General features: G+C 43.6%; 1 protein-coding gene across 1 annotated transcript in view; it reads right to left on the bottom strand.

Annotated features, from left to right (window-relative positions):
• LOC140196203 (helicase-like transcription factor) overlaps positions 1–24,376 on the bottom strand; it is a 74,650-nt gene extending 50,274 nt beyond the window's left edge. Inside the window, 8 exon segments of the mRNA XM_072255000.1 lie at positions 1,257–1,441; positions 5,767–5,826; positions 5,829–5,847; positions 6,688–6,788; positions 9,131–9,264; positions 12,050–12,216; positions 21,727–21,958; positions 24,236–24,376. Coding sequence (XP_072111101.1) covers positions 1,257–1,441; positions 5,767–5,826; positions 5,829–5,847; positions 6,688–6,788; positions 9,131–9,264; positions 12,050–12,216; positions 21,727–21,957 — 897 coding nt within the window. The 5' untranslated portion in view covers position 21,958; positions 24,236–24,376.
• Positions 24,377–26,785: the final 2,409 nt, after the last annotated feature.

The following is a 26,785-nucleotide window of genomic DNA, read 5'->3' as shown; positions in this document are numbered from 1 at the left end:
AGTCCCAGAACAACCTGAAAAAATTAAAGGTAGAACTTTTAGGGTCAATGTTAAGATGCTAAAAATGGTGGACTCTCCCGCAGAAAGCTGTTCAGCCTGGGTCATAAAGCCCCACAAGGGATGGGTTACCTCTAGGCAAGATTTTACAGAATAAGGAATAGCAGAAAGTAAACAGAGTTGAAATGCAATAAAGCTTTGAGAAAACTGAATTGCAGTAGCAAGTTCAGGGTTGAGTCCTTTTCCTGTGTTCCTTAACAATGGGGAAATCAGGTTATATCATGCCATTACTTCCAAAAACAAATGATGGCTATTCTTAGCAACACACACAAAATGCTGGAGGAACTCAGCAGTCCAGGCTGCGTCTAAGGGAAAAGAGTAAACAGTTAACGTTTCAGGCCGAGAGCCTTCATCAGGACTGGAAAGGAAGGGAGGTCAGAGTAAGAAGGTTGGGGGGGGTGGGGGAACGAAGTAGTACAGGGTAGTAGGTGATAGGTGAAACTGGGAGAAGGGGAGGAGTGAAGTAAAGAGCTGGGAAAGTTGATTGGAGAAAGAGATAAAGGGGGGAATCTGATAGGAGAGAACAGAAGACCATGGAAGAAAGAGAAGGGGGAGGAGCACCAGAGGGAGATGATAGTCAGGTAAGAACAAAAGGTTTGAAAGGAAAATGAGAATGAGGAATGGTAAAGGTGGATGGGAAGCAATTACCAGAAATTTGAGAAATCAATGTTCTGGCCATCAAGTTGGAGGCAAAACAGACAGAACACAAGGTGTTGCTCCTCCAACCTGAGTGTGACCTCATTGTGGCAGCAGACAAGGCCATGGACTGACATGTTGGAATGGGAATGGGAAGTAGAATTTAAATAGTGGCTACTGGGAAATCCTGCTTTTTGAGGCGGACGGAGCGAAGGTGCTTGACGAAACAGTCTCCGACTCCACGTCAGGTCTCACTGATATACAGGAGGCCACACAGCGAGCACCGGATAGACGACCCCACCTGAAAGTACAGTTTAGGGCCCTATTCCTTTCTGGCGTGTTCACTATTTCAGATTCATCACTAAATCTGAGAAGCAAATACGTCTCAGTCTCCCAGGATAATGTTTTCCCCTTCCGTGTGTTCCTCCAACCCTTTTCTTTTCTATTTCATTTTCTCAATCCTTCTGCTCCCTGTTTGCTGGAAGAAACCCCATGGCCTTCTGTTGCAGGAGTAGAGGAGCATCCCAAAACGAACAATATTAGTTAAAAGAACCGTCTCTTACCAGACCCATGTCATCTGCCAGGATGCCTCCATGAACATTTTCAGGCCTCTCCTTTTCTGCAAAGTTTGTCAGCAAATTGTAGTACATGTTGTCCCTTTGCTCCCAGAACGGAGGAAGGTCAGTGTTATTTTCCCTCAGTATCATCCAGGCCAGCGCCTGCTTCTGATGAGGCAGCAATGGTGTACGACAGCCTGTTAATGCAAAAATTCAAACTACTGCAACTTCACGGGTTAGAAGGATGTTTTCCATGGTGAGCAATAACATGCATCTGAAGCAGCCAGTCAAAACTGGCTCTTGCCTCCAAATTAAGAGCTTGCGCTTACGTCCCAGAGACTTTGTCACACAACTGCTGAGCATACATTATGGGTGCTATAATTGTGTAAATGAACCTCAGTCTTTCTTGGACCGTACAATGAGTGCCCGGGTGGGAAGCCTTTTGCTCCAGACTCTCTGGCGTCCAGCTGATAAAGTTGTTAAGTTTTCCACAAAAGACTTCTCCTGACTTTTCACACCTTTTGGTTTCGACAAAAAGGCAGCTGCTGACGGAGCTTAAGACAGGACATTCCTTTATCAATTAAAATTTAAATTTCAGTGGAGTCTTTTACCTGAGTTATTGTTTTGCTCTGTTTGAGTAGCTGGGATGTCTATTGAACCAATTGTTCTTTTGTATCAACCTGAGTGTTTTTATATATCGGTAGCTTGTAAACATCCTGACGCCAGGCAGTGAACTTGTTGAACCACTGGAGGGATGAGAACACTTCTCCCCTGCTGTCAGGACCAAGTTCACTCGCCGGATGAGACAGAAGAAATAAACTCGTGAAAAGATAAGTAATGATCTTTTTGTGCTGTGGTTATTTGATCTGGCAAGTTTACATTTACACAGCCAATGAAATGCATAGATGGGAAAGTTAAGAAAAGCAACTTGTGCCATCCACAAAATGAGCCCTAATGCATCTGCATTGAAAAGTAACAGTGAGTGAAAATGAGACAGTAATTCCACAAAATTTCATGTAATGCACCCAGTAGGTTAAAAAGCAATCCAAGTATTTTTAGAATGGCAGTAAATTGCCAGTTGCAGCAGTAGAGTTAGCATTATCATCCAGTATACTTTTTAGTCAACACCGTTGGCGTGCTTGTGAACAGTACCAACTACAAGTCACAGCCTGCAATTACATTATTACAAATAACTGTCTAAAATCCACAGTTCCCAGTCCCCACAGAGAGCAACTATATACAGGAGAGGGGGGAGAGGGGGGAGAGGGGGGAGAGGGGGGAGAGGGGGGAGAGGGGGGAGAGGGGGGAGAGGGGGGAGAGGGGGGAGAGGGGGGAGAGGGGGGAGAGGGGGGAGAGGGGGGAGAGGGGGGAGAGGGGGGAGAGGGGGAGAGGGGGGAGAGGGGGGAGAGGGGGGAGAGGGGGGAGAGGGGGGAGAGGGGGGAGAGGGAGAGAGAGAGAGAGAGAGAGGAGAGAGAGAGAGAGAGAGAGAGAGAGAGAGAGAGAGAGAGAGAGAGAGAGAGAGAGAGAGAGAGAGAGAGAGAGAAACAAACTAGGGTGTTTAAGACCTATGCACAGTACTGTTGCAATTTTATGTATTGCACTGTACTGCTGCTGCAAAAACAAACTTTCATGACATACCTGAGTTATGATAGATCTGATTCTGATATGCATCACTATCGTGGACTGAGAGTGGGAAGGGGGTAGGGAAAGGGAATTCATGGTTGGGAAAGGGGAAGGGAGCAGGAAGCACCAGAGAGACATTCTGTAATGATCAATAATCCAATTCTTTGGAATCAAGTGACCTTGCTTGGTGTCTTAGGGTTGAGTGCATCCTCACCCATGCAGCCACCCGTCCCTAACACTCCTCCTCTGCCACTCCTTCTTTGCCACTTGTCCCAGACCCCTCCTACGGCACTCTATTCTCTCCATTCCCAACATCCTTTGCTCCCGTCAGATTTACAAACTGCTCTCCAGTTCATGTTGACAAATACAGTACTGTGCAAAGTCTCAGGCACATCCATCAAACAGCTAGTCAGATCTCTTACTCCCATTTGAAGGTCGGTCAGTGAGCCCTTGGTGGGCAAAGGAAATGCTTCAAAGATAACATCAAGATCAGCCTGAAGAAATTCAACATTACATCTAAAAACTAGGAAGACATTGCATTCAATAGATACTCCTGGAAGAAATCTGTTCAAGAGGAGCTGCGCTACATGAGAACGACCTGTGCTGTGTTGTACAGAACAAGCGACAGCTGTGAAAGGAGAGACTGAACAACAAAATGGCCCAAACACTAACCACAGCCACCACTGAATATGTGGATCTTGGACTGGCCTCTACAGCCACCTGAGGACCCACCAATAGACAACCCCTCAGAGAACATCTTACTTAACTTGAGAGCTTGCACTACTACTACTAGTCGGATTTGGTTCTTGCCTCTGAATAGGAGGGCTATGACATTCCAGAGACTTTGGCACCAGTCATCAGGCACACTTGTTAATGAATGAGGGATGAACTGGAAGCCCACTGTGTCTTCACACGCTGATCAAACACATCCCTCATCAACGTTTAAAAACAAGAAGAATTTGGCCCATGCTCTGATCAACAATATTTAAACAATGACATTCATTTCTAGATACCCCCTCAAGGTAACACCTTCTTCGTCCCCATTCCCATCAGCATCTTGTATGTTTTAATCAAATCTCCTTAAGCTCCAAGGTCCAATGCATATAAGCCAAAGCCTGTCCAGGATTTCCTCACAACACAACTCACACACTCTAGCTATTAATCTAACATTTGCATCCTTCACAGCACTCCAAATATCCTCTCACCAGTATCTGATACAAGGAAGGAGAACCTCCCTTTTCCTGTGTTCAGTTCCTTTCTTAATAAGCAACAGCATCCAGTGAGCTTTCCTGTTATTTGCTTTCCTGATACTTGCCTGTTGTGAATCGTGCAATAAAAGGACAAGCAGATCCCTCGGCATCTCTGAACTCCACAATCTTTCATCCTATAATAAACACAAGAGATTCTGCAGATGCTGGAAATCCACAGTAACACACACAAAATGCTGGTGGAACTTGGCAGGTCAGGCAACATCTATGGAGAAGTCATGATGACCCAAAACATCAACTCTATTTCTCTCCATAGATGCTGCCTGACCTGCTGACTTCCTCCAGCATTTTGTGTGTAACTCTCACTTTATAACCTGCTTTAAAAATCCGGTCAAAATAAACATTTTCACACATTATCTTTCATTGCCTGATCTTTGCTTACATTTGTATCTGTCACTCCCCCCCCCAATGTCTTCTTTGCATCCAACTTCCCTCTCTATCTTGGTATCAACAGCAAACTTAACAACCACACTTCTGGCATCTTCATCCATGTCACTGATAAAAAGAGCAAGATGACGTCTGAGGTCCCATTACCAAACATGTGGCACACCACCCACTACATCCTGCCAAACAAAAGACACATTAATGACCACTCTCTGCTTCCTATTAGCAAGCAACACCAAAATTTCACATTCTACACCAAAGGGCCTTTGTCTTCCACAATTACCTTTAGAGTGGCACAAAACCAAATGCTTTCCAAAACTGTAAGAATACCAACTGTTTCCATCTTATTTCAGATCTAATGTAAATAGAACACCATAAAGTTCGATCATAATTTTGTTTTATATGCTGACTACACTTCTCGCAGATTCAGTAAAGTAGCCAACATGATCAAAGACCTCTCCTGCCCCAGCTTCCTCACCCTCCTTCTGTCAGGCAGTAAATACAAAAGCTGAAAAGCATTGTACCATAAAGCTCAAACACAGCTTCTATCCTGCTGTTTTAAACTATTGAACGGTGCTCTCCTATGATGAAATAGACTCTTGACCTCACAGTTACCTTACCGTACTTTATACATTAATGTCTACTGGCACAACACTTTCTCTGTAGCTGTAACCTTATGTTCTGCATTCTCTTACTGTGTTTGCCTTGTACAACCTTGAAGTACTGAAGTGATGAAATCTGTACAGATAGCTTGAAAAACAATATGTTTCACCATACCTCAGTACAATAATAAACCAATTTACTAATTCCAGATTCTGCTTGATTAATTGATTGATATTCTGATGATTTAGAGCTTCCTAGCTAAGTAAGTTCTTTAATAAATCTTTGAAGAGGAAAACAGTGCTTCCCCACACCGTTATTTCTTGTTACATCCATGCAAACAAAAAATTTCACGACATATGCCAATGATATTAAACCTGATTCTGATTCTAATTCGGAATACCAAATACCAACACCTAGTGTCATCCCAATATTGTCCGCCCAGAAAAAAAAGCAATCACTATTTAGGGCCATGAGCCAAATTCTAGGACGACATTCTGTTAGGCTGATTACTTAAGACCAGAGTCAAAAATGAACAGGTAGCATCTAAATAGCTTTTTAGTGTGGTGAGATATTCCAAGGTGCTTCACAGGAGCTCAAAAGATTTTTGTATTTTCACCCAATTACATTCATTGTGGTTCACTTCACCTTAGCTGGTTCCATTTCCCGAGTCTTATCGTGCTCTTTCAGATCTTCAAAATCTTGTCAAATTCATTCTTTAGCTGCAATAAAAAAAATTCTAGCATTGAGCAGCAAATAAAAGATCAATAAAGACAAATCACTGGAATGAAGGAGGCTGAGGGATATGACCTGACAGAATTACAGTTATGATGGATATAAATACAATAGAGAAATAGTTTTTCCCATGGCTGGGGTACCAAAAATATGAAATTTTGGAAAGAGGAGATGGAATATCAAAGGGATCGGAGTGAAAAAGGTTCGTTTAATTTTATACAGAGTGGTTGCCAAGGCAATACAGTCACAATGTTACAATCACTATGCTTCAATTAGCAATCCAGAGGCTGCTCAGAAGCTCGGAGTTTTCCGACGGATGGACTCAGGGTCGGCTGCTTCCAAGGCATCAGCAAGTTGACGGTGCCTGGAGGTTTATGTCAGGGAGTTTCTCCCTTTTGCCGCCGCTATCGGGGACTCGGGAGTCGATGGACTCAGGACTTTGAGACTATTTTTTTTTACTGTGCCTATGGACTGTTGTTCATTAAGTTATGGTATTGCTTTGCACTGCTGTAACTATACGGTATAATTATGTGGTTTTGTCAGTGTTAGTCTTTGGTCTGTCTTGTTTTCTGTAATATCACGCCGGAGAAACATTGTATCATTTCTTAATGCGTGTATGCATTTCTAAATGACAATAAAAGAGGACTGAGTGTTCTCATAATCTAATAATAATTTATTGATTTGGAATGATACATTTAAATTCCATTAATCAAGCAAATTCTGGACAAAAAGGGTTTCGGTCACCAAGCTTTGACTCCCGGACTTTCCCTGAAAGCGGCATGACAAATTCCACAGTCACAACTGAGCATTTAAAAATTAATCCTTACCTGTTCCGCTGTCATCTGAACAGCCGTGTGCACAGGAGCTTTGTAGCTTGGACCAGCTCTTGCAGATCCTGTTCCAGGCCACCCTTCAGAAAATCCACTGCCTATAAAGAATATCAGGTCACTGTTGCATTGCTCGGCATTCATTTCCATTAACTAAATATAAAACTGCACCACATCAATTATTATAAAACTCCAAGTTGTTTATCTTTCCAAACATTGGTCATACATGTAGAGGAGGGAGGAAGATACGTTCAAGAGAGGTGAATTAAACATCAGAAGACATACAAAGTGTTTGATAGATCTAGGCCTGTACACTGGAGTTCAGAAGACAGTGATTTTATAGAGTGTTAACTTTGAAGAAAAGATTTATTGAGGTGAGCACAGTGCCTGGAGCAGAATGATAAAGTACAGGAGACTATGTTGCTGTGCTAGTTGTAAGGAAGGCAAATGCAATGTTAGTGTTCATTTCGAGAGGACTAGAATATAAAAGCAAGGATATAATGCTGAGGCTTCCTAAAGCATTGGTCAGACCACATTTGGAGTATTGTTAGCAGTTTTCAAGGATACACTGGCATTGGAGAGCCACCAGAGGAGGGACTGAAAGGGTTCACATACGAAGATCTGGGTCTGTACACTGGAGCTTAGAAGAATGAGGGAGGACCTCACTGAAACATAACGAATATTGAAAGGCCTAGATAGAGTGGATGTGGAGAGGAAGTTTTCAATAGTGTGAGGGTCAAAAACCAGAGGAAACAGCTACAGAATACAAGGATATTCTTTTAGAACAAAGATAAAGAAGAACTTGATTTGCTGGAGGGTAGTGAATTTGTGGAATTCATTGCCACAGACGACTGTGGAGGCCATATCACTGGATATATTTAAATTGGAAAGTTGATAGTTTCTGATTGGTACAAGCATCAAGGATTGCAGGATGAAGGCTGGAGACAGGATTTAGTCGTGTCATAGACCATTACAGCTCTGAAACAGACCCTTCAGCCCATCTAGTCTGTGAACAGTTATTCTGCCTTGTTCCATCAACCCATGCCTAGACCATAGCACCTCCATACCCCTCCCATCCATGCAGTTATCCAAATTTCTTTTAAATGTTGAAATCAAACCAACATCCATCACTTCTGATGGAAGCTTGTTACACACCCTCACCATCCTGAGTGAAGAAGCACCCATCATGTTCCCATTAAACATTTCACCTTTCACCCAGAGAATCACCCAGCAGATTCAATTGGTCGAATGGACTAACTCTGCTCTTATACCTTACAGTTAGTGAAACCACATCAGAGTCTGAAAACTGTTGAACTCAAGCAGTTCGAGAAATCAAACCCAGTAAAGGTAATCCCTTGTGTTTAAGGTATACCTATTTTTTAAATATTCATTAAAGGGATATAGCCATCGTAGGCTCAGCAGCATTTAACTGCTAATCAGCAAACTCAGCGAATCAGGTAGCATCTGCGGAGGGAAATGGAAAGTGGACATTTCGGTCTAGTCCAGTCCAGATGCAGGGTCTTGACCCGAGACGTCAACTGTCCATTTTCCTTCACAGCTGCTGCCTGGACCTCTAAGACCCTCCAGCACTTTGAGCGTTGCTCTACATTTCAGCATCTGCAGTCTCCTGTCTCCTTTAATCACCCACTCCCTGATGCCATTGATAATACGGCAATAAGCTGGCTTCCTGAGCCACTACTTCATTGAGATGTGGGTATCACCACAATGCTGAAAATCTAGGTTAGCACATCAGCAGATTAGTGAAGGAGTGCCATACTTCTCACTAAATCCTGGAAAGGGCACAGCTTCAGAATAAAGGGACATCCATTCAGGACGGAGATGAGGGAAATTTCTTTACCCAGCAGGTAGCAAATCTATGGAATTCAATGCCACAAACAACTGTGGAGGCCAAGTCATTGAGTATATTTAAAGCAGAGCTTGATAGATTCTTGATTAGTAAGGATGTCAAAGGTTACGGGGAGAAGAGGTTTGAGAGGAATAACAAATCAGCCATGATGGAATGGTGGAGCAAACTCAATGGGCCAAGTGGTCTAATTCTGCTCCTAAATCTTATGGTCTTATGGACTTATCCTCATCTCCAAGCAAAAGATCTTAGAGCTTTTCCAGAACAAGCCCAATGATCTGAGCAACAATCAAGAAAAGCAGATTAATTTAAGGGGGTCGGCTTCGTGCAAACTGGCTGCCACAGCTGTAACAGTGCCTCCATTTCAAAAATTCCTCACTGCTATAAAGTGACTGCGATGTCCAAAAGGAAATAGTAGAGTTACAAGTGGATGGTCTTTGCTGGAGCAGAACTGTTAAGAATGTCTTGAAGGGCTGGGAGTACCTTTAATAACAAAGGACAGGCTCTTCAGCCCACAGTGTCTGTGTCTACCATGATGCCTTAAATGGTAAGAGGGGGGAAATCGTTTCCGAAACTTACCTTTGTTGGGTGGTGCCAGTTTGAAGTTGTGCATCTTCAGTCGATCCAGAACAGCACCGCGGTTTTCCTCTTTGCCCCAGAAAGAAAGCTGCACAGGCATGGTGAACACGTTGTTAGCTCCATAGGGGACAACCCTGTTGGGAAAGGAATCGACAGAAGCAGTGATTCACAGCCATTCCCCATCCTGCACATCACCAGTGATTGACTGAAATTACACCAGTCTTACTGCAGATAATAAAGCTGCACAGACAGGAAATTTACAGTTTTACATCTAAATGGGAAGCAAATGTCACCCACATTGTAGGAGTGTGACTCTGTGGCTGTACGATACAAGTTCTACTTCTGGCGACAGGAGGTCAGCAGCACTGGGATAGTCACCATGGAGCTGGCAGCATTCCCTCCCCTCAAAGCCCACCACTGCAGTGTTAACTTACCAATTGCGTGCCATAGCGGGAGGTCCCAGGTCACATTTTTCAAAATGTTGGCGCCACAGGAGCTCCACAAAACAAATAATAACGCTGAGCACTGAGCCTACAAATCAAGGAGGCAAGCTGCCACCCTGCAGCTTAAGCAACTGCTGATGTGGAGAAGGAAACATGAAGCACTCCCACAGGAGCAGCTTGTTGTATTTATTGCCAGACTTTAGATTACTCCAAATTAGAAATTTTGCATTTCAATTTGATTCTCCCTAAGCATTCACATCTAACAAAGAATCCTTTCCACACTGCCCACAATTCATTTCAACGGAAGAGATAATCAAATGAACGTTAACCGGACAACCAATTTGCTGCCACAGACTGTCACACTCCTCTAGATCAGCAACTCAATCTCTTCTCCACTGACAATTTAATTCCAATTTGGTTCCTCTTAACTCAAGATTTGCAGACTGACAAACAACCAATGTGCAAAAGAAGACAATCTGTGCAAATACAATAAAAAATATAAGAAATAAATAACGCCTCTCAAAGTCCAACCCTACGTCTCTTGTCTTGAGAGATGGAAATGGGTAAGGCCAGCCAACAGGGCTCTGGTGAAGCTGTATAGGCCAATCCCCTGCACAGTGGATACAATGGAGTACAGAAATATTGACAAACTCCAGCCATACTATCGATTTTGAATGATGGAGACGGGAGGTCTATGATCTATAGATCAATGGCCTATGCTCCACTGGGAGCTAAGGGCCCAAGAAGAAATGATAAATAATATTAAGTACACGAGTTGTAGAATCTTTGAAATTGAGTCCGTAGGTTGTGGAACTTGTTCCAAGTTGAGATGAGAGAAGTTATTCCCGTTGGTTCAAGAGCCTGATAGTTGAAGGGTAATAACTGTTCCTGAACCTGGTGGTATGGGAACCAAGGTCTTCCAAGATCTGCATTAAAGCCATGCTGGTGGAAAATATTCCCTGGTGCACAAGATGGAACAAATTTGAAAACTTCATTATTTTTATGTTTTATTATGCAGACTTCAGGAAACTTGCCAAACAGTTGAGACAATCTAAAGGTGTGCTTGTGTCGACAAAACACCTTCACTAGAATCTCAAGCTTTCCAAAAGAGGTTCTCTGTAAAAGATTTGTCCTGGTAATGCTGTCACTGGCTCTTTCAATTCAGCAGGTTTGAATAATTTTAAAAGTGATGAGTTAAATTATTTTTGATAATGTTGATAGAGAGAGGTTGAGTTCTAGGAAAATGCAATGGCCTTATTAAAAAAAAAAGTATCTGTAATGTCAATTCAATCAGGAAGATTCCTTACACACCATTTCCTTTGCACAATCTGAACCACAGATCAGAACATTTGAGGTTACATTCTCAGTACATTCCCTTACTCCAAAAGATGTCATTACAAATCTTCAGGTCTACATGCCTTGCAAAGAAATCACAATCCTTGCAACTTTACACCATTCAGGCCATGCTCTCTTCTTTCCACCACCAACAGGCATGAGGTACAGGAGCCTTCAGTCCCACACCACCAGGTTCAGGAATAGTTATTACCCTACGACCATCTGGCTCCTGACTCAGCGTGGACAACTCCACTCACTACAGCTCTGAATGGACTCCACAACCTACAGACTCACTTTCAAGGATTCCACAGTCATGTTCTCAGTATTTATTTTTTTATATGCACAGTTTTCTACTTTTGCACATTGGTTGTTTGTCAGCCTTTAAGTATAGTTCTTCCTAAATTCTATTGCATTTCATTATTTTCCTGTGAATACAAGAAAATGAATCTCAAGTTAGTGTAAGGCAATATATGCATATTTTGACAATAAATTTACTTTGACTTAATTCCACCACTCATCTACATTATGAGCAATTTATCTCCCAATATGATGTATGTTAAAATTCCACATCTTAATCCCAAATTCAGAATAGCCCGTATTTTAAAAAATGCTATTAAAATTCATGTGCATCCTGAACAACATGTCAGAGCCATGTATCCACTTTCTGTCTAACTGTATTGTATTTTGTGCTGCACGTTTACTAGGAGTAATTTGTCACATGGGCTGGGGTGTGGTAGCAGTGAGGAGTGTAGTTTTGTATTGATGCTTTGCCTTTAGTTAGTTTTAGTCTGGTCAGAATAGGGAGCAAGTCAGTGAATGATATTTTTCGTTGACTGTTCATCCGTTAAATATGCTTAGGAATGCTTGGCCTAAAATATGCCTGAATACTCTTAGACTGTTTATTTCATTATGTCATTAGTTTAGTTTCATTAGTTATATCTTACAAGATCATTCAACTTTGCTGGTTTCTCGATAAAGGGCAGAGCATACTTTCTTCAACTTTAGAACTCAATTATTTGTGAAACGCATCATGCAGTGTCAAACCCCGTGCTTAGTTGCTCAGCAGTTTTGGTTTGTTTCAAAGCAACTGCTACACAATGGATATAGCTCAACCTTCATCTCTTACTTCACGCTTACTCACCCTTCAACTCTGGCCAATTTATTATCTAAGATGAAGGCCAGGGGCGCCGCCAACTCTCGTTTGATGTGTCCCACTTGAATACCGTTCACATTATTTACCTGGACTGCATTACTGTCATAAGGATTGTTCGGATCTCGCTGAAGAGCAACCATTTCATTGTTGCTCACCTGACAACAATATCAAAACAAATTAGTTTTCAGCATAGCATTTCCACAATCCTGGGGCATTGTATACTGTAATGTCTCAAGTGCAGTAAACACAACTTCACCTCTCACACTTGTATCAAAGAGATTGTCCACCGGCAATCAACAAACTGCACAAACAGCATCTCTTGCTGGACAATGGATAACTACTTACAAATTTCAGGTTATCTAAAACTACCACATCTAAATAGGTTCATGCCACAAGGGGGAAAAACTATCTGTATATTTAATAATTTTATCTTCTCAGATACCACTACAAATTTTAGCATACCTACAGTACTGTTAGGAATTATTGAGAAATCATGAATTATGTGAATATCATTATGAGCCATGTTGTATGACATAGGCGATACTGGCTCCATAACCATGACTGCCGTTGGCAAATTCTTCCACAGTAGTGGTTTGCTATAGTCTTCTTCTGGGCAGTGTCTTTACAAGACAGGTGACCCCAGCCATGATCTATACTCTTTAGAGATTCTTTGGCGTCAGTTGTCACATAACCAGGACTCGTGATATACACCAGCTGCTCATGTGATCATCCACCACCTGCTCGCATGGCTTCACATGGCACTGATTAGGATCTAAGCAGGTACCATACCTAGCCCAAGGATAACCTGGAGGTCAGCGGAGGGAAGGAGCACCTTTTACCTCCTTTGGTAAAGATGCATCTCCACCCCAACACCCACTATATGAATATATCAGAAATTAATTCAAATGAGAAATAGTCTTTTATTCTCAATGTAATTTACAAACAGTAAATTTGAAGTTAAAAGGGCAACTTCATGAACAAAGCTGGCCCATAGCAAGGAACTGGCCGCTGAGAGATATGATTAGGAAACTCTTCTTCGATTTGTGCCAGTCACTCTTTAATTCAATTTAAAATTGTACATCGTTACTATTTGACAAAGGAGAGACTGTCTAAAATGTTTCCTAATGTTGATAGCCAGTGTGATAGATGTAAAACTGAGACAGCTACATTGACACGTATGTTTTGGTCATGTTCTGTATTGAAACAGTTCTGGAAATCTATTTTCTCTACAATTTCTAAAGCTTTGAAAATTAATTTACAACCTAATAAATTGACAGTTTTGTTCGGTATAATCCCTCAATATATTCATGGTATTTCTATATCAGACCAACATGTAATTGCATTTGTTACATTATTGGCCAGAAGGGCTATTTCATTGAAATGGAAAGATGCCTCTGCTCCCACTTTGATACAATGGTTCTCTCAGGTGATGTTATGTCTTAGTTTGGAGAAAAATCAGTAGTCAAACTTTTGATCCTCGATTTGACTTTGAGAAAAAGTGAGGTTCTTTTGCCCACTACTATCATCTGATTTGAGTTAATTAAGATGGTTTCCTTCTGATTCTTGTTTAAATGGATTTGAGTTGGTGGATTGATATCTTTCTTTTATGGAAGCTTGTATGGCCTATAGCTCATAGTCATACTTTATTGATCCCAAGGGAAATTGGTAAATTGGTTACAGTTGCTCCATTAATAATAAATAGTAATAAGACCATAAATAGTTAAATAGTAATATGTAATTTATGCCAGGAAATAAGTCCAGGACCAGCCTATTGGCTCAGGGTGTCTGACCCTCCAAGGGAGGAGTTGTAAAGTTTGATGGCCACAGGCAGGAATGACTTCCTATGACGCTCTGTGTTGCATCTCGGTGGAATGAGTCTCTGGCTTAATATACTCCTGTGCCCAACCAGTACATTACGTAGTGGATGGGAGACATTGACCAAGATGGCAAGCAACTTGGACAGCATCCTCTTTTCAGACACCACCATCAGAGTGTCCAGTTCCATCCCCACAACATCACTGGCCTTACAAATGAGTTTGTTGATTCAGTTGGTGTCTGCTACCCTCAGCCTGCTGCCCCAGCACACAACAGCAAACATGATAGCACTGGCCACCACAGACTCGTAGAACATCCTCAGCATCGTCCGGCAGATGTTAAAAGACCTCAGACTCCTCAGGAAATAGAGACGGCTCTGACCCTTCTTGTAGACAGCCTCAGTGTTCTTTGACCAGTCCAGTTTATTGTCAACTCGTATCCTCAGGTATTCGTAATCCTCCACCATGTCCACACTGACCCCCTGGATGGAAACAGGGGTCACTGGTACCTTAGCTCTCCTCAGGTCTATCACCAGCTCCTTAGTCTTTTTCACATTAAGCTGCAGATAATTCTGCTCACACCATGTGACAAAGTTTCCTACCGTAGCCCTGTACTCAGCCTCATCTCCCTTGCTGATGCATCCAACTATGGCAGAGTCATCAGAAAATTTCTGAAGATGACAAGACTCAGTGCAGTAGTTGAAGTCCGAAGTGTAAATGGTAAAGAGAAAGGGAGACAAGACAGTCCCCTGTGGAGCCCCAGTGCTGCAGATCACTCTGTCAGACACACTGTTGCAAGCACACTTACTGTGGTCTGCCAGTCAAGTAATCAAGAATCCATGACACCAGGAAAAGCATCCACCTGCATCGCTGTCAGCTTCTCCCCCAGCAGAGCAGGGCAGATGGTGTTGAACGCACTGGAGGGGTCAAAAATCATGACCCTCACAGTGCTCACTGGCTTGTCCAGGTGGGCGTAGACACGGTTCAGCAGGTAGACAATGGCATCCTCAACTCCTAGTCGGGGCCTGTAGGCGAACTGGAGGGGATCTAAGTGTGGCCTGACCATAGGCCGGAGCAGCTCCAGAACAAGTCTCTCCAGGCTCTTCATGATGTGGGAGGTCAATGCCACCGGTCTGTAGTCATTGAGGCCGCTGGGGCGCGGCGACTTCGGCACAGGTACGAGGCAGGACATCTTCCACAGCACAGGAACCCTCCGGAGCCTCAGGCTCAGGTTGAATACATGGCGAAGTACTCCACATAGCTGAGGGGCACAGACTTTGAGCACCCTGGTACTGACACCATCCAGTCCTGCAGCCTTACTTGGGTTGAGATGTTTCAGCTGTCTTCTCACCTGTTCAGCTGTGAAGCCCACCGTGGTGGTTTCGTGTGAGGAAGGGGTATAGTCATGAGAGCAGGGTGGGGGACTGTGAGGAGGGGTAGGAGGGGAGAGTGGAACATGTGTTGGTTGGGGGTCGACAATAGATGACTCATGTGGGGAATGGGCAGGGGCCACAAAGTCAAATCTGTTAACGAACAGGTTAAGTTCGTTGGCCCTGTCCACACTGCCTTCAGCTCCTCTGTTGCTAGTTTGCCGGAACTCAGTGATGGTCCTCATCTCCCTCTAGACCTCTCTCATGTTGTTCTGCTGGAGTTTCCGCTCAAGCTTCCTCCTGTACCTGTGTTTAGCCTCTCCGGGATCATGCTCCCAATGGTTTTTTTTTCTTTTTGTTTTTTTTTGTTAGCAGGGTTTTTTTGTTTTAGTTAGTAGGGGTTCTTTTTTCCTTCTTTCTTTTTTCCAAAAAAAATTCTTAACACTATTTTTTCTAATTATTGATATATTGTTTAGCTTTGTTAATCAGTTATTCAGAAAGCCGATGATTAGACAATCATGATTTGAATAGCTCAGACTCAGCAGAAAGCAGCTGATTGGGCAGTCGAGGTCAGGTGACCAAGCATTTTGAAAAGCTCAAACAGGTTAATAGAGGGATAGCTCAAGCGAAGCGGCCAGAGCGTGAGTGGGCCAGTGAAGGAGTGGAGCTTTGACTCGAGAGATTCTGGCAGTTTTGGCAGTTGGTCTGTGCAATCAAGTCAATCAAGATTTGAATAGATCAGCAGAAAGGTGTTGATTAGACAATCAAGATTTGAATAGCTCAGACTTAGCAGAAAGTAGCTGATTGGGCAATCGAGGTCAGGTGACCCAGCATTTTGAAAAGCTCAAACAGATAAATAGAGGGATAGCTCAAGCGAAGCGGCCAGTGAAGGAGTAGAGCTTTGACAAGAAAAGGCAGAGGACAAGCTTGCTCGCAGTTAGTCTTTACAATGTCTCCTGAGACGGTGACGTGCCTCTCATGTGAGATGTGGCAGTCTTGGGGGAACGCCCCTCTCCCGTAGACTCACATCTGCCAGAAGTGCGTACGGCTGGGCGATCTGGAAGACCGTGTAAGGAATCTGGAGCAGCACCTGGATGACCTTCGACTCATAAGAGAGAATGAGGCAGTCATAGATGAAAGCTACAGGGAGGTCGTCACACCTAGGCTGTCGGAAGCAGGTCGTTGGGTGATAGTCAGAGAGGGGAAAGCGAAGGTGAGCAGACAGGTAGTGCAGAGCACCCTTGTAGCCATTTCCTTGAATAATAAGTTTACCGTCCTGGATACTGTTGGCGGGGACGACCGACCAGGTGTGAGCCACGGTGGCAGGGCCTCAGGCACTGAGTCTGACCCGGTGGTGCAGAAGTGTGGGACGGAGAAGAGGAGAGCTGTTGTCATTGGAGACTCTATAGCCAGGGGAGTAGACAGGAGATTTTGTGGATGTGAGAAGGACACCTGCATGGTTTGTTGCCTCCCGGGTGTCAGGGTCCGGGATGTCTCTGACCGGGTACACAACATCCTGGTATGAGAGGGAAAGGAACCAGAAGTCGTTATACATGTTGGGACCAATGACATAGGCAGGAAGAGGGATGAGGTCCTGAAGTGTGAGTTTTGGGAATAGGCAGAAGGCTGAAGAACAGGACCTCAAGGGTGACGTTCTCAGGACTGCTGCCACTGCTACGTGACAGTAATGGTAAGAAATGGAGGAGATGGCAGTTGAATGCGTGGCTAAGGAGTTGGTGCAGGGAGCAGGGTTTTGGATTTTTGGATCATTGGGATCTCTTCTGGGGAAGGTGGGACCTGTACAGATTGGATGGGTTGCACCTGAACCCGAGGGGGAGCAATATCCTTGCAGGTAGGTTCGCTGGCATGGTTCGCGAGGGTTTAAACTAATTTGCAAGGGGGATGGGACCTAGAGCGATAGAGCAGTGAAAGAAGTGCATGGAGTAAAGCCAGATCTAACATATAGAGAGGCTTTGAGGAAAGAGAAGCAGAATAAACGGTGTAAAGACGGTAAGGTAGAAGGGCTGAAATGTGTGTACCTCAATGCAAGAAGCATCAGGAACAAAGGCTGTTAAGTTTGTCCAGGACGGATTCCTGTCACAGTATGTGGACAGGCCAACTGGGGGGAATGCCATACTAGATCTAGTACTAGGTAATGAACCGGGTCAGGTCACAGATCTCTCAGTGGGTGAGCATCTGGGGGACAGTGACCACCGCTCCCTGGCCTTTAGCATTATCATGGAAAAGGATAGAATCAGAGAGGACAGGAAAATTTTTAATTGGGGAAAGGCAAATTATGAGGCTATAAGGCTAGAACTTGCAGGTGTGAATTGGGATGATGTTTTTGCAGGGAAATGTGAAGAAAAAAAGGATGACAGGAGTGAAGGTGGGACCGATTAGAGATAAAGGTGGGAAGATGTGCCTGGAGGCTGTGGAAGTGAGCGAGGTCCTCAATGAATACTTCTCTACGGTATTCACCAATGAGAGGGAACTTGATGATGGTGAGGACAATATGAGTGAGGTTGATGTTCTGGAGCATGTTGATATTAAGGGAGAGGAGGTGTTGGAGTTGTTAAAATACATTAGGACAGATAAGTCCCCGGGGCCTGATGGAATATTCCCCAGGCTGCTCCACGAGGCGAGGGAAGAGATTGCTGAGCCTCTGGCTAGGATCTTTATGTTCTCGTTGTCCACGGGAATGGTACCGGAGGATTGGAGGGAGGCGAATGTTGTCCCCTTGTTCAAAAAAGGTAGTAGGGATAGTCTGGGTAACTATAGACCAGTGAGCCTTGCGTCTGTGGTGGGAAAGCTGTTGGAAAAGATTCTTGGAGATAGGGCAGATCGTGTCTAACAAGCCTGATAGAGTTCTTTGAGGAGGTGACCAGGCATATAGATGAGGGTAGTGCAGTGGATGTGATCTATATGGATTTTAGTAAGGCATTTGACAAGGTTCCACACAGTAGGCTTATTCAGAAAGTCAGAAGGCATGGGATCCAGGGAAGTTTGGCCAGGTGGATTCAGAATTGGCTTGCCTGCAGAAGGCAGAGGGTCGTGGCGGAGGGAGTACATTCAGATTGGAGCATTGTGACTAGTGGTGTCCCACAAGGATCTGTTCTGGGACCTCTACTTCTCGTGATTTTTATTAACGACCTGGATGTGGGGGTAGAAGGGTGGGTTGGCAAGTTTGCAGACGACACAAAGGTTGGTGGTGTTGTAGATAGTGTAGAGGATTGTCAAAGATTGCAGAGAGACATTGATAAGATGCAGAAGTGGGCTGAGAAGTGGCAGATGGAGTTCAACCCAGAGAAATGTGAGGTGGTACACTTTGGAAGGACAAACTCCAAGGCAGAGTACAAAGTAAATGGCAGGATACTTGGTAGTGTGGAGGAGCAGAGGGATCTGGGGGTACATGTCCACAGATCCCTGAAAGTTGCCTCACAGTGGATAGGGTCGTTAAGAAAGCTTATGGCGTGTTAGCTTTCATAAGTCGAGGGATAGAGTTTAAGAGTCGCAATGTAATGATGCAGCTCTATAAAACTCTGGTTAGGCCACACTTGGAGTACTGTGTCCAGTTCTGGCCACCTCACTATAGGAAGGATGTGGAAGCATTGGAAAGGGTACAGAGGAGATTTACCAGGATGCTGCCTGGTTTAGAGAGTATGCATTATGATCAGAGATTAAGGGAACTAGGGCTTTACTCTTTGGAGAGAAGGAGGATGAGAGGAGACATGATAGAGGTGTACAAGATAATAAGAGGGACAGATAGAGTGGATAGTAAACACAAAATAATCTGCAGACGCTGGGGTCAAAGCAACACTCACAACACACTGGAGGAACTCAGCAGGTCGGGCAGCATCCGTGGAAACAATCAGTCGACATTACGGGCTGATCATTTCCACGGATGCTGCCCGACCTGCTGAGATAGAGTGGATAGCCAGCGCCTCTTCCCCAGGGCACCACTGCTCAATACAAGAGGACATGGCTTTAAGGTAAGGGGTGGGAAGTTCAAGGGGGATATTAGAGGAAGGTTTTTTACTCAGAGTGGTTGGTGTGTGGAATGCACTGCCTGAGTCAGTGGTGGAGGCAGATACACTAGTGAAGTTTAAGAGACTTCTAGACAGATATATGGAGCAATTTAAGGTGGGGGCTTTTATGGGAGGCAGGGTTTGAGGGTCAGCACAACATTGTGGGCCGAAGGGCCTGTACTGTGCTGTACTATTCTATGTTCTATGTAATTTAATTCCTCATTGTACATATTGACACGTTGACTTGATTACTTTAATGTATTTTTTGTTGATCTCAATAATAATCAATAAAAAATTTAAAAATGAAAATGAAGGAAACTGACTAAGATGCTGTCATCTGTATTAGACAATGGGGTTATGTTAAATGGCCTGCAGGCAACTATAGACTAAGTTAGTTGCACCATAATACACAAGTTCAATGAAGCTTGCAGGCCAGACTGATATTATCACTTTGAACATCAAACATAGCCACAAGCATAACTGACCTATCAATAGTTGAGAGAGTTATATACTCAAAAGAGTCAGCCCATACAAGACTAATTTTGGGTGTCCGGGTTCTCTGTCCTCAGAAGCTTTTAGAACATCTGTGTGAATTAGTTTGTCCCAGCAAAGTTGTTTGAACCTTCAGAGTTGTCATATCAATTACAATGTGTTTCCACTAAATATGTACCCCAAAGGTCAAACATCTTCAAGGAGCGATACCTCAAAAAGATGGTACCCATCATTAAAGATCTCCATCACCCAGTGCATGCCCTCTTCCCATCACTACAGGAACCTGAAGAGACACACTCAATGATTCAGGAACAGCTTCTTCCCCTCGGCCATCAGATTCCTGATGGACAACTAATCAAAATGCACTACCTATCACACTTGCACTGTACTGCTGCTACAAAACAACAAATTTCACGACATATGCCTGTGATGTTAAACCTGATCCTGACAAAATGTTGAAGTAAATTATGTCATTGTAACTATGGAATTTTGTTTATTTATTTAAATATTGGGACACAGCACAAAACAGGCCCTTGGGCCATTTGAGCCGCGTTCCCCAGCAACCCACAATTTAGCCCAAGTGAGGAAACGAGCACCAGGAGGAAACCCACGCGGTCCTGGGGAGAACGTACAAACTCCTTATAGACAGCAGCAGGAATTGAACCTGGTTCGCTAATACTGTAAAGCATACTGCTCACCACTACACTACCGGGTCCTGTACTGAATTGCCTGCAGTACCTTTGATCTAGGGGATAAGATTGTGATGCATTTTGAGTTGGGAGATTGTAGCTGAGATGATCTCCAAGATGAATAAAGATTTCATATCCATCAGCTTCTCCAGCGAATTAGTTATCGTCACAACACATACCTTCTGGAGGTCAAACACTTGCCTAGGGTTTACCACGTTGATATTGTACACTGAAGAAAACTAGAGGGCACAGTGACTAACAAAGCCAACCAGAGGCACAGCTAGCACTGGGAGAGGCCCTGTACTCCACCAATCATCTGCCTCCCTGTGGAAGTTTGAGCCCAGGACTATACTGTGCACAAGGTAGGCAAACGGTGACTGATTATCAGATTATCCAGTGACTGATTATCAGGTGATTCCCTCCCCACAGATTTTGTTACCAAAACATCAATTAGTTCTACACTTACCTCCTACTTTCCATTTCCAATTATTAAGACATTCTTATTACTTTTTTTAAATAAGTACTTATAGCACTAGAGGAGGGCATTTTGGCCTATTGGTTTTATACTAGCACAGAGCCCACCAATTTTATATAACCATATAACAATTACAGCACAGAAACAGGCCATATTGACCCTTCTAGTCCGTGCTGAACTCTTACTCTCACTTAGTCCCACCAACCTGCACTCAGCCCATAACCCTCCATTCCTTTCCTGTCCATATAGCTGTCCAATTTAACTTTAAACGACAACATCGAACCTGCCTCAACCACTTCTGCTGGAAGCTCGTTCCACACAGCCACCACTCTCTGAGTAAAGAAGATCCCCCTCATGTTACCCTTAAACTTTTGCCCTTTAACTCTCAACTCATTTTCTTCTATTAAAATTTCCCTGTAATCCAGAGGTTCCCAACCTGGGGTTCACAGAGCCCTTGCTTAATGGTATTGGTTCACAGCATAAAAAAAAAAGGTTGGGAACCCCTGCTGTAAACAATTCTCTGCACATTCCCATTGGTTCAATACGAGGAATCAATTTAAAAGAGCAGATAGCCTATATCATGCATATCCTTGTCACATGGGAGCAAAGCAGAGCATCTTCCGGAAATCCAAGAACAGAATTAAACCTGGGTTGCTGAAACTACGAGGCAGTAGCTCTATTTATTAATTATACAAGTTTAATCTGCACACTTAAATTAATTCAACTAATAATCAATCTTTATAAATGAAGGCATAACTTAACTGTTTGTACTATTGTAATAGAAAGGAAGGAGATCCTACCACACCAGTGTAATAACGTAATCCAACTATATTTCCTCGGAGGTTTCCAAACAGGACAGCCGAATCCAGATCCTCGTCTGCTGCTGCCGCGTCATCTGCAAGTGTGCGGTTTATCATTTGGGACAGTGACTCTTCTGGATCCACAGCAAAGAGATAACTGCCATCGGAGAAATGGGAAGCGGATCGTCCCCCCAGGTACTGGGAACTGTACCAATTCCGCCACGATAACATGCTATGAAAGCAAAGCAAAACCACCCTGATTAATGAGAGCAAATCACTTAAATTCACAGTATATCGATATTTGAAATTAACCTTTTTACTGCAGCCAACATGGAGCAGGTTGTTTCCTGCAAGCATCATAAATCCTACAGCATTTCATAAGTCTGCTCCAACGCATGACCATGCTTGGGTAATAATATCAAACAGTAATATACTTCATTGTTTTGGGTAAATACGACATGGAGCTCATAATGGGAGATGGTTCCATCCACTCCCTCATCAGCTTATGTGTCAGCAATTTACTTTTATTATCAACAATAATTTGTAGTTAACACGAATGACACATTTCACTGTATGCTTCAATGTATAGGTGATGAAAAAAACTTGAATCTTAAATCCCATTTTGGCTTCCAAGGGATAAAAGATTTCAAAATGAGAAAGCAGCTTCACTGCATCTGAGATTACCTAAAAATTCAAAGTTTTTTTTAAATAAATCAGAGTACATATATGTGTAACCATATACAACCCTGAGATTCATTTTCCTGTGGGCATACTCAGCAAATCTATACAACAGTAACTGCAAAAGCATCAATGAAAGATCAAGCAGAGTGCAAAAAGCAACAAACTGTGCAAATTCAAATATAACTAAATAGCAATAAACAATGAGAATTTGAGATTGAGATAAAGAGTCCTTAAAGTGAGATCATTGGTTTAGGGAACATATCAATGGATGGGCAAGTGAGAGTAGTTATCCTCTTTTGTTCAAGGGCCTGATGGTTACCACTTCCTGAAATATGTCTTAATAAATTTGGCTCTAGGATTAAAACACAGTGAATACATAAATATGCTCCAAAAGGACCACAGCCTCATCGTGACTTGGAGGCTTGTGTGCCTCAACAACCTGGAGAATTATGCTTGTTGGAGTCAGGGATTTATGCTTTGGCTCTTGGTGGGGTCACCCATGCCAAACAGGCCAAAATGCAGAGGACAGACTGAGTGGTCCATCGGCCCTCTGGTTTCAGGGGTTCAGCTCAAGGCAAGCAACCCTGACTGGTAAAACTAAATTGTAATGGAAACAGCAATGAAGAATCCTTCTACATCTGAGTGTGGCCATATTCCTGAGACTACACCCAGACTGTAGCGAAAACCGAGAAGAAGCTACTGACATGTTGAAGCAAGCCAGAGATGGAGGACCTTCACTGCTGCCCTAAACACCAGTGGCATAATAAGCAGTATGTAAGAAGAGGTAAATATCCATTGCAACACAAACTGTAACACAGATACAAGAGATTCCGTAGATGCTGGAAATCCAGAGCAAGAAACAAACTTCCGCATGCACTGCCATCTCATACACCTCCAATTTGGCTTTTGTTACATCTTTACATGTTCTTGTTCCATACGTGTGTAATGTTTTACTTTTTTTCAATCCTAGGCGATGGTTTAATCAGTAGTATCCTGGCATCAAACTTTGCCCACAACTTTAAAAGCCTTCTGAAGAATACTCTCAGGTTAACACCCATAGAGAAATGTACTTGCACGCCAGTCCTTTAAATATCACTAGGCATGACGTATTCAGGTGCCAACTATGCAAACACCCGGAAAGTACTGTGTATATCGAGATTTTCTTCTGTGCGGATAACTGTTACTGCACTTTGTTGGGAGCTGGAGTCACTACTAAAATATTTCAAATCCTACTCAAAACCGAGCAATTAGGCTGAAAGCTGTTAGGTAGCCTACTTTTAGCTCAATGAGAAAAGCAAAGATCATCTGCATGATAGATTTTAAGGTTTGCCTCTCTGACTCATATAACATAATTCTGAATCTGATGGATGGCGCAGGCTCTGGCGCAGCACCGGTCCATTTCTCCAGTCGTGATGAAGAGGCACTTTAAACTACACAGCTGGAAGGAATGGTCGCTGTGCTTTCTAACATTAATCTTTGGTGAAGTGATGGTAACAGGTAACGTTACCATTTTCACTTCCTTCTTTTCAGAAATAAAACCTTTCATTCACTGTTTTTCTCAATGGCAAACCAGGCCCCAAAGCAAGGCAATGACAACGTTCCCGCCTGCCCTGTTCGATCTCCTATAAATATTTAACATTGGCTCAGAATTACAAAGTCTCAAGAAATGGCATGATGTGAAGGCGCTCTTAGCACAGTATTTAACCTGAGCTCCAAGTTTAAACAGGACTCTTACAGATATAAACGTCTGCAGCCCAGTTCTCATGAAAACATTTTAAAAGAAACGCAGCTCTTAAACCGCAACTCGCACATGGAAGCGTTTTACTACCTCTGCAAATAATGATAATCCTCAGCACAAAAGCAAATCGACCCCCCTGTCAGTGATTTCCAAAACAAAAAGGCCTTAAATTAGCAACCACCGGCGCGCAATCCTTCCTTTTACTTTCACATTTGCAGGCAAGGTTCATGCTGATTGACGGGAGCTTTCAGCCATACACACTGGCTCGTCGCCACTGTCCAACCTATAGAAGCGCGTAGGAGGCGGGTGTAGGGTGACGCAAGCCAACAGCAGCCAATCGTTAACCAGTTACCATTCCCGCCGTTCCAACTCTTAAAGGTGGAGGGTTGACGTTGTAAATATTATGAAATATAGATACATAGAAAACCTACAACACAATACAGACTCTTCGGCCCACAAAGTTGTGCCGAACATGTCCCTACCTTAGAAATTACTAGACTTCCCCATAGCCCTCTATTTTACTAAGCTCCACGTACCTATCTAAGTCTCTTAAAAGACCCTATCGTATCCGCCTCCACCACCGTTGCCGGCAGCCCATTCCATGCACTCACCACACTCTGAATAAAAAACTTACCCCTGTCAACTCCTCTGTATCTACTCCTCAGCACCTTAAACCTGTGTCCTCCTGTGGCAACCATTTCAGCCCTGGGAAAAAGCCTCTGACTATCCACACGATCAGTGCCTCTCATCATCTTATACACCTCTATCAGGTCATCGCTCATCCTCCCCGACGTTACAAGGAGAAACGGCCGAGTTCACTCAACCTGTTTTCATAAGGCGTGCTCCCCAATCCAGGCAACATCCTCGAAAATCTCCTCTGCACCCTTTCTAAGGCTTCCACATCCTTCCTGTAGTGAGGCGACCAAAACTGAGCACAGTACTCCAAGTGGGGTCTGACCAGGGTCCTACATCGCTGTAATATTACCTCTCGACTCCTAAATTCAATTCCACGATTAATGAAGACTAATATAATGTATGCCTTCTTAACCACAGCATCAACCTGCGCAGCTGCTTTGAGCGTCCTATGGACTCGGACCCCAAGATCCTTCTGATCCTCCACACGCTAAGAGTCTTACCATTAATACTATATTCTGCCATCATATTTGACCTACCAAAATGAACCACCTCACACTTAGCTGGGTTGAACTCCATCTGCCACTTCTCAGCCCAGTTTTGCGTCCTATCAATGTCCCACTGTAACCTCTGACAGCCCTCTACACTATCCACAACACCTCCAACCTTTGTGTCATCAGTAAACTTACTAACCCATCCCTCCACTTCCTCATCCAGGTCATTTATAAAAATCACCAAGAGTAAGGGTCCCAGAACAGATCCCTCAGGCACACCACTGGTCATCGCCCTCCAAGCAGAATAACACCTGTCTACAACCACTCTTTGCCTTTTGTGGGCAAGCCAGTTCTGGATCCACAAAGCAATGTAACCTTGGATCCCATGTCTCCTTACTCTCTCAACAAGCCTTGCATGGGGTACCTTATCAAATTCCTTGCTGAAATCCATATACACTATATCTACTGCTCTTCCTTCATCAATGTGTTTAGTCACATCCTCAAAAAATTCAATCAGGCTCGTAAGGCACGACCTGCCCTTGACAAAGCCATGCTATTCCTAATCATATTATACCTCTCTAAATGTTCATAAATCCTCCCAGGTGCCAGGGTACGGGATGTCTCGGATCAGGTCCAGAATATTCTGAAGGGAGAGGGCGAACAGCCAGTTGTCTTGGTACATGTTGGTACCAATGACATAGATAGGAAAAGGGAGGAAGTCCTGAGGAGAGATTTCTGGGAGTTAGGAAGGAAGCTGAGAAGCAGGACCTCCAGGGTAGTAATCTCAGGATTGCCACCTGTGCCACGTGCTAACGAGGGCAGGAATAGTAGGATTAGGCAGATGAATGCATGGCTGAGAGACTGGTGCAGGGGGAAGGGCTTCAGATTCTTGGATCATTGGGATCTCTCCTGGGGGAAGTATGACCTGTTCAGAAAGGACGGGTTACACCTGAACCGGAAGGGGACCAATATCCTGGTGGGAAGGTTTAATAGAGCTGTTAGGGAGGGTTTAAACTAATTTGGCAGGGGGACGGGAACCAGAATGATAGAGCAGAGGAAGGGGAAAACAGAAATAAATCTAAGATAGTGAGCAGTAAAGATGTCAGGAAGGACAGGCAGGTGATGGGGCAAATTTGCAGCCATTAGGATGAGTTGCAGTGCAATCAAAGCAAAAAATACCAAATACTGGTCTTAAGGTGTTATACTTAAATACATGCAACATAAGGAATAAGGTGGATGATCTTGTCCTACAGCTACAGATTGGCAGGTATGATATTGTGGCCATCACTGAGACGTGGCTAAAGGATGCATGTCGCTGGGAGCTGAACGTCCAAGGATACACGGTGTATCAGAAGGATAGGCAGGTAGGCAGAGGGAGTGGTGTGGCTTTATTGGTAAGAAATGATATTAAATCATTAGAAAGAGGTGACATAGGATCAGAAGGTGTAGAACCTTTATGGGTTGAGCTAAGGAATCACAGGGGTAAAAGGACCCTGATGGCAGTGATTTATAG

Source organism: Mobula birostris, chromosome 4 (assembly GCF_030028105.1).
Source record: "Mobula birostris isolate sMobBir1 chromosome 4, sMobBir1.hap1, whole genome shotgun sequence".
NCBI classification, from domain to species: Eukaryota; Metazoa; Chordata; class Chondrichthyes; order Myliobatiformes; family Myliobatidae; genus Mobula; species Mobula birostris.
This window is presented reverse-complemented; position numbering and strand designations above follow the sequence as displayed.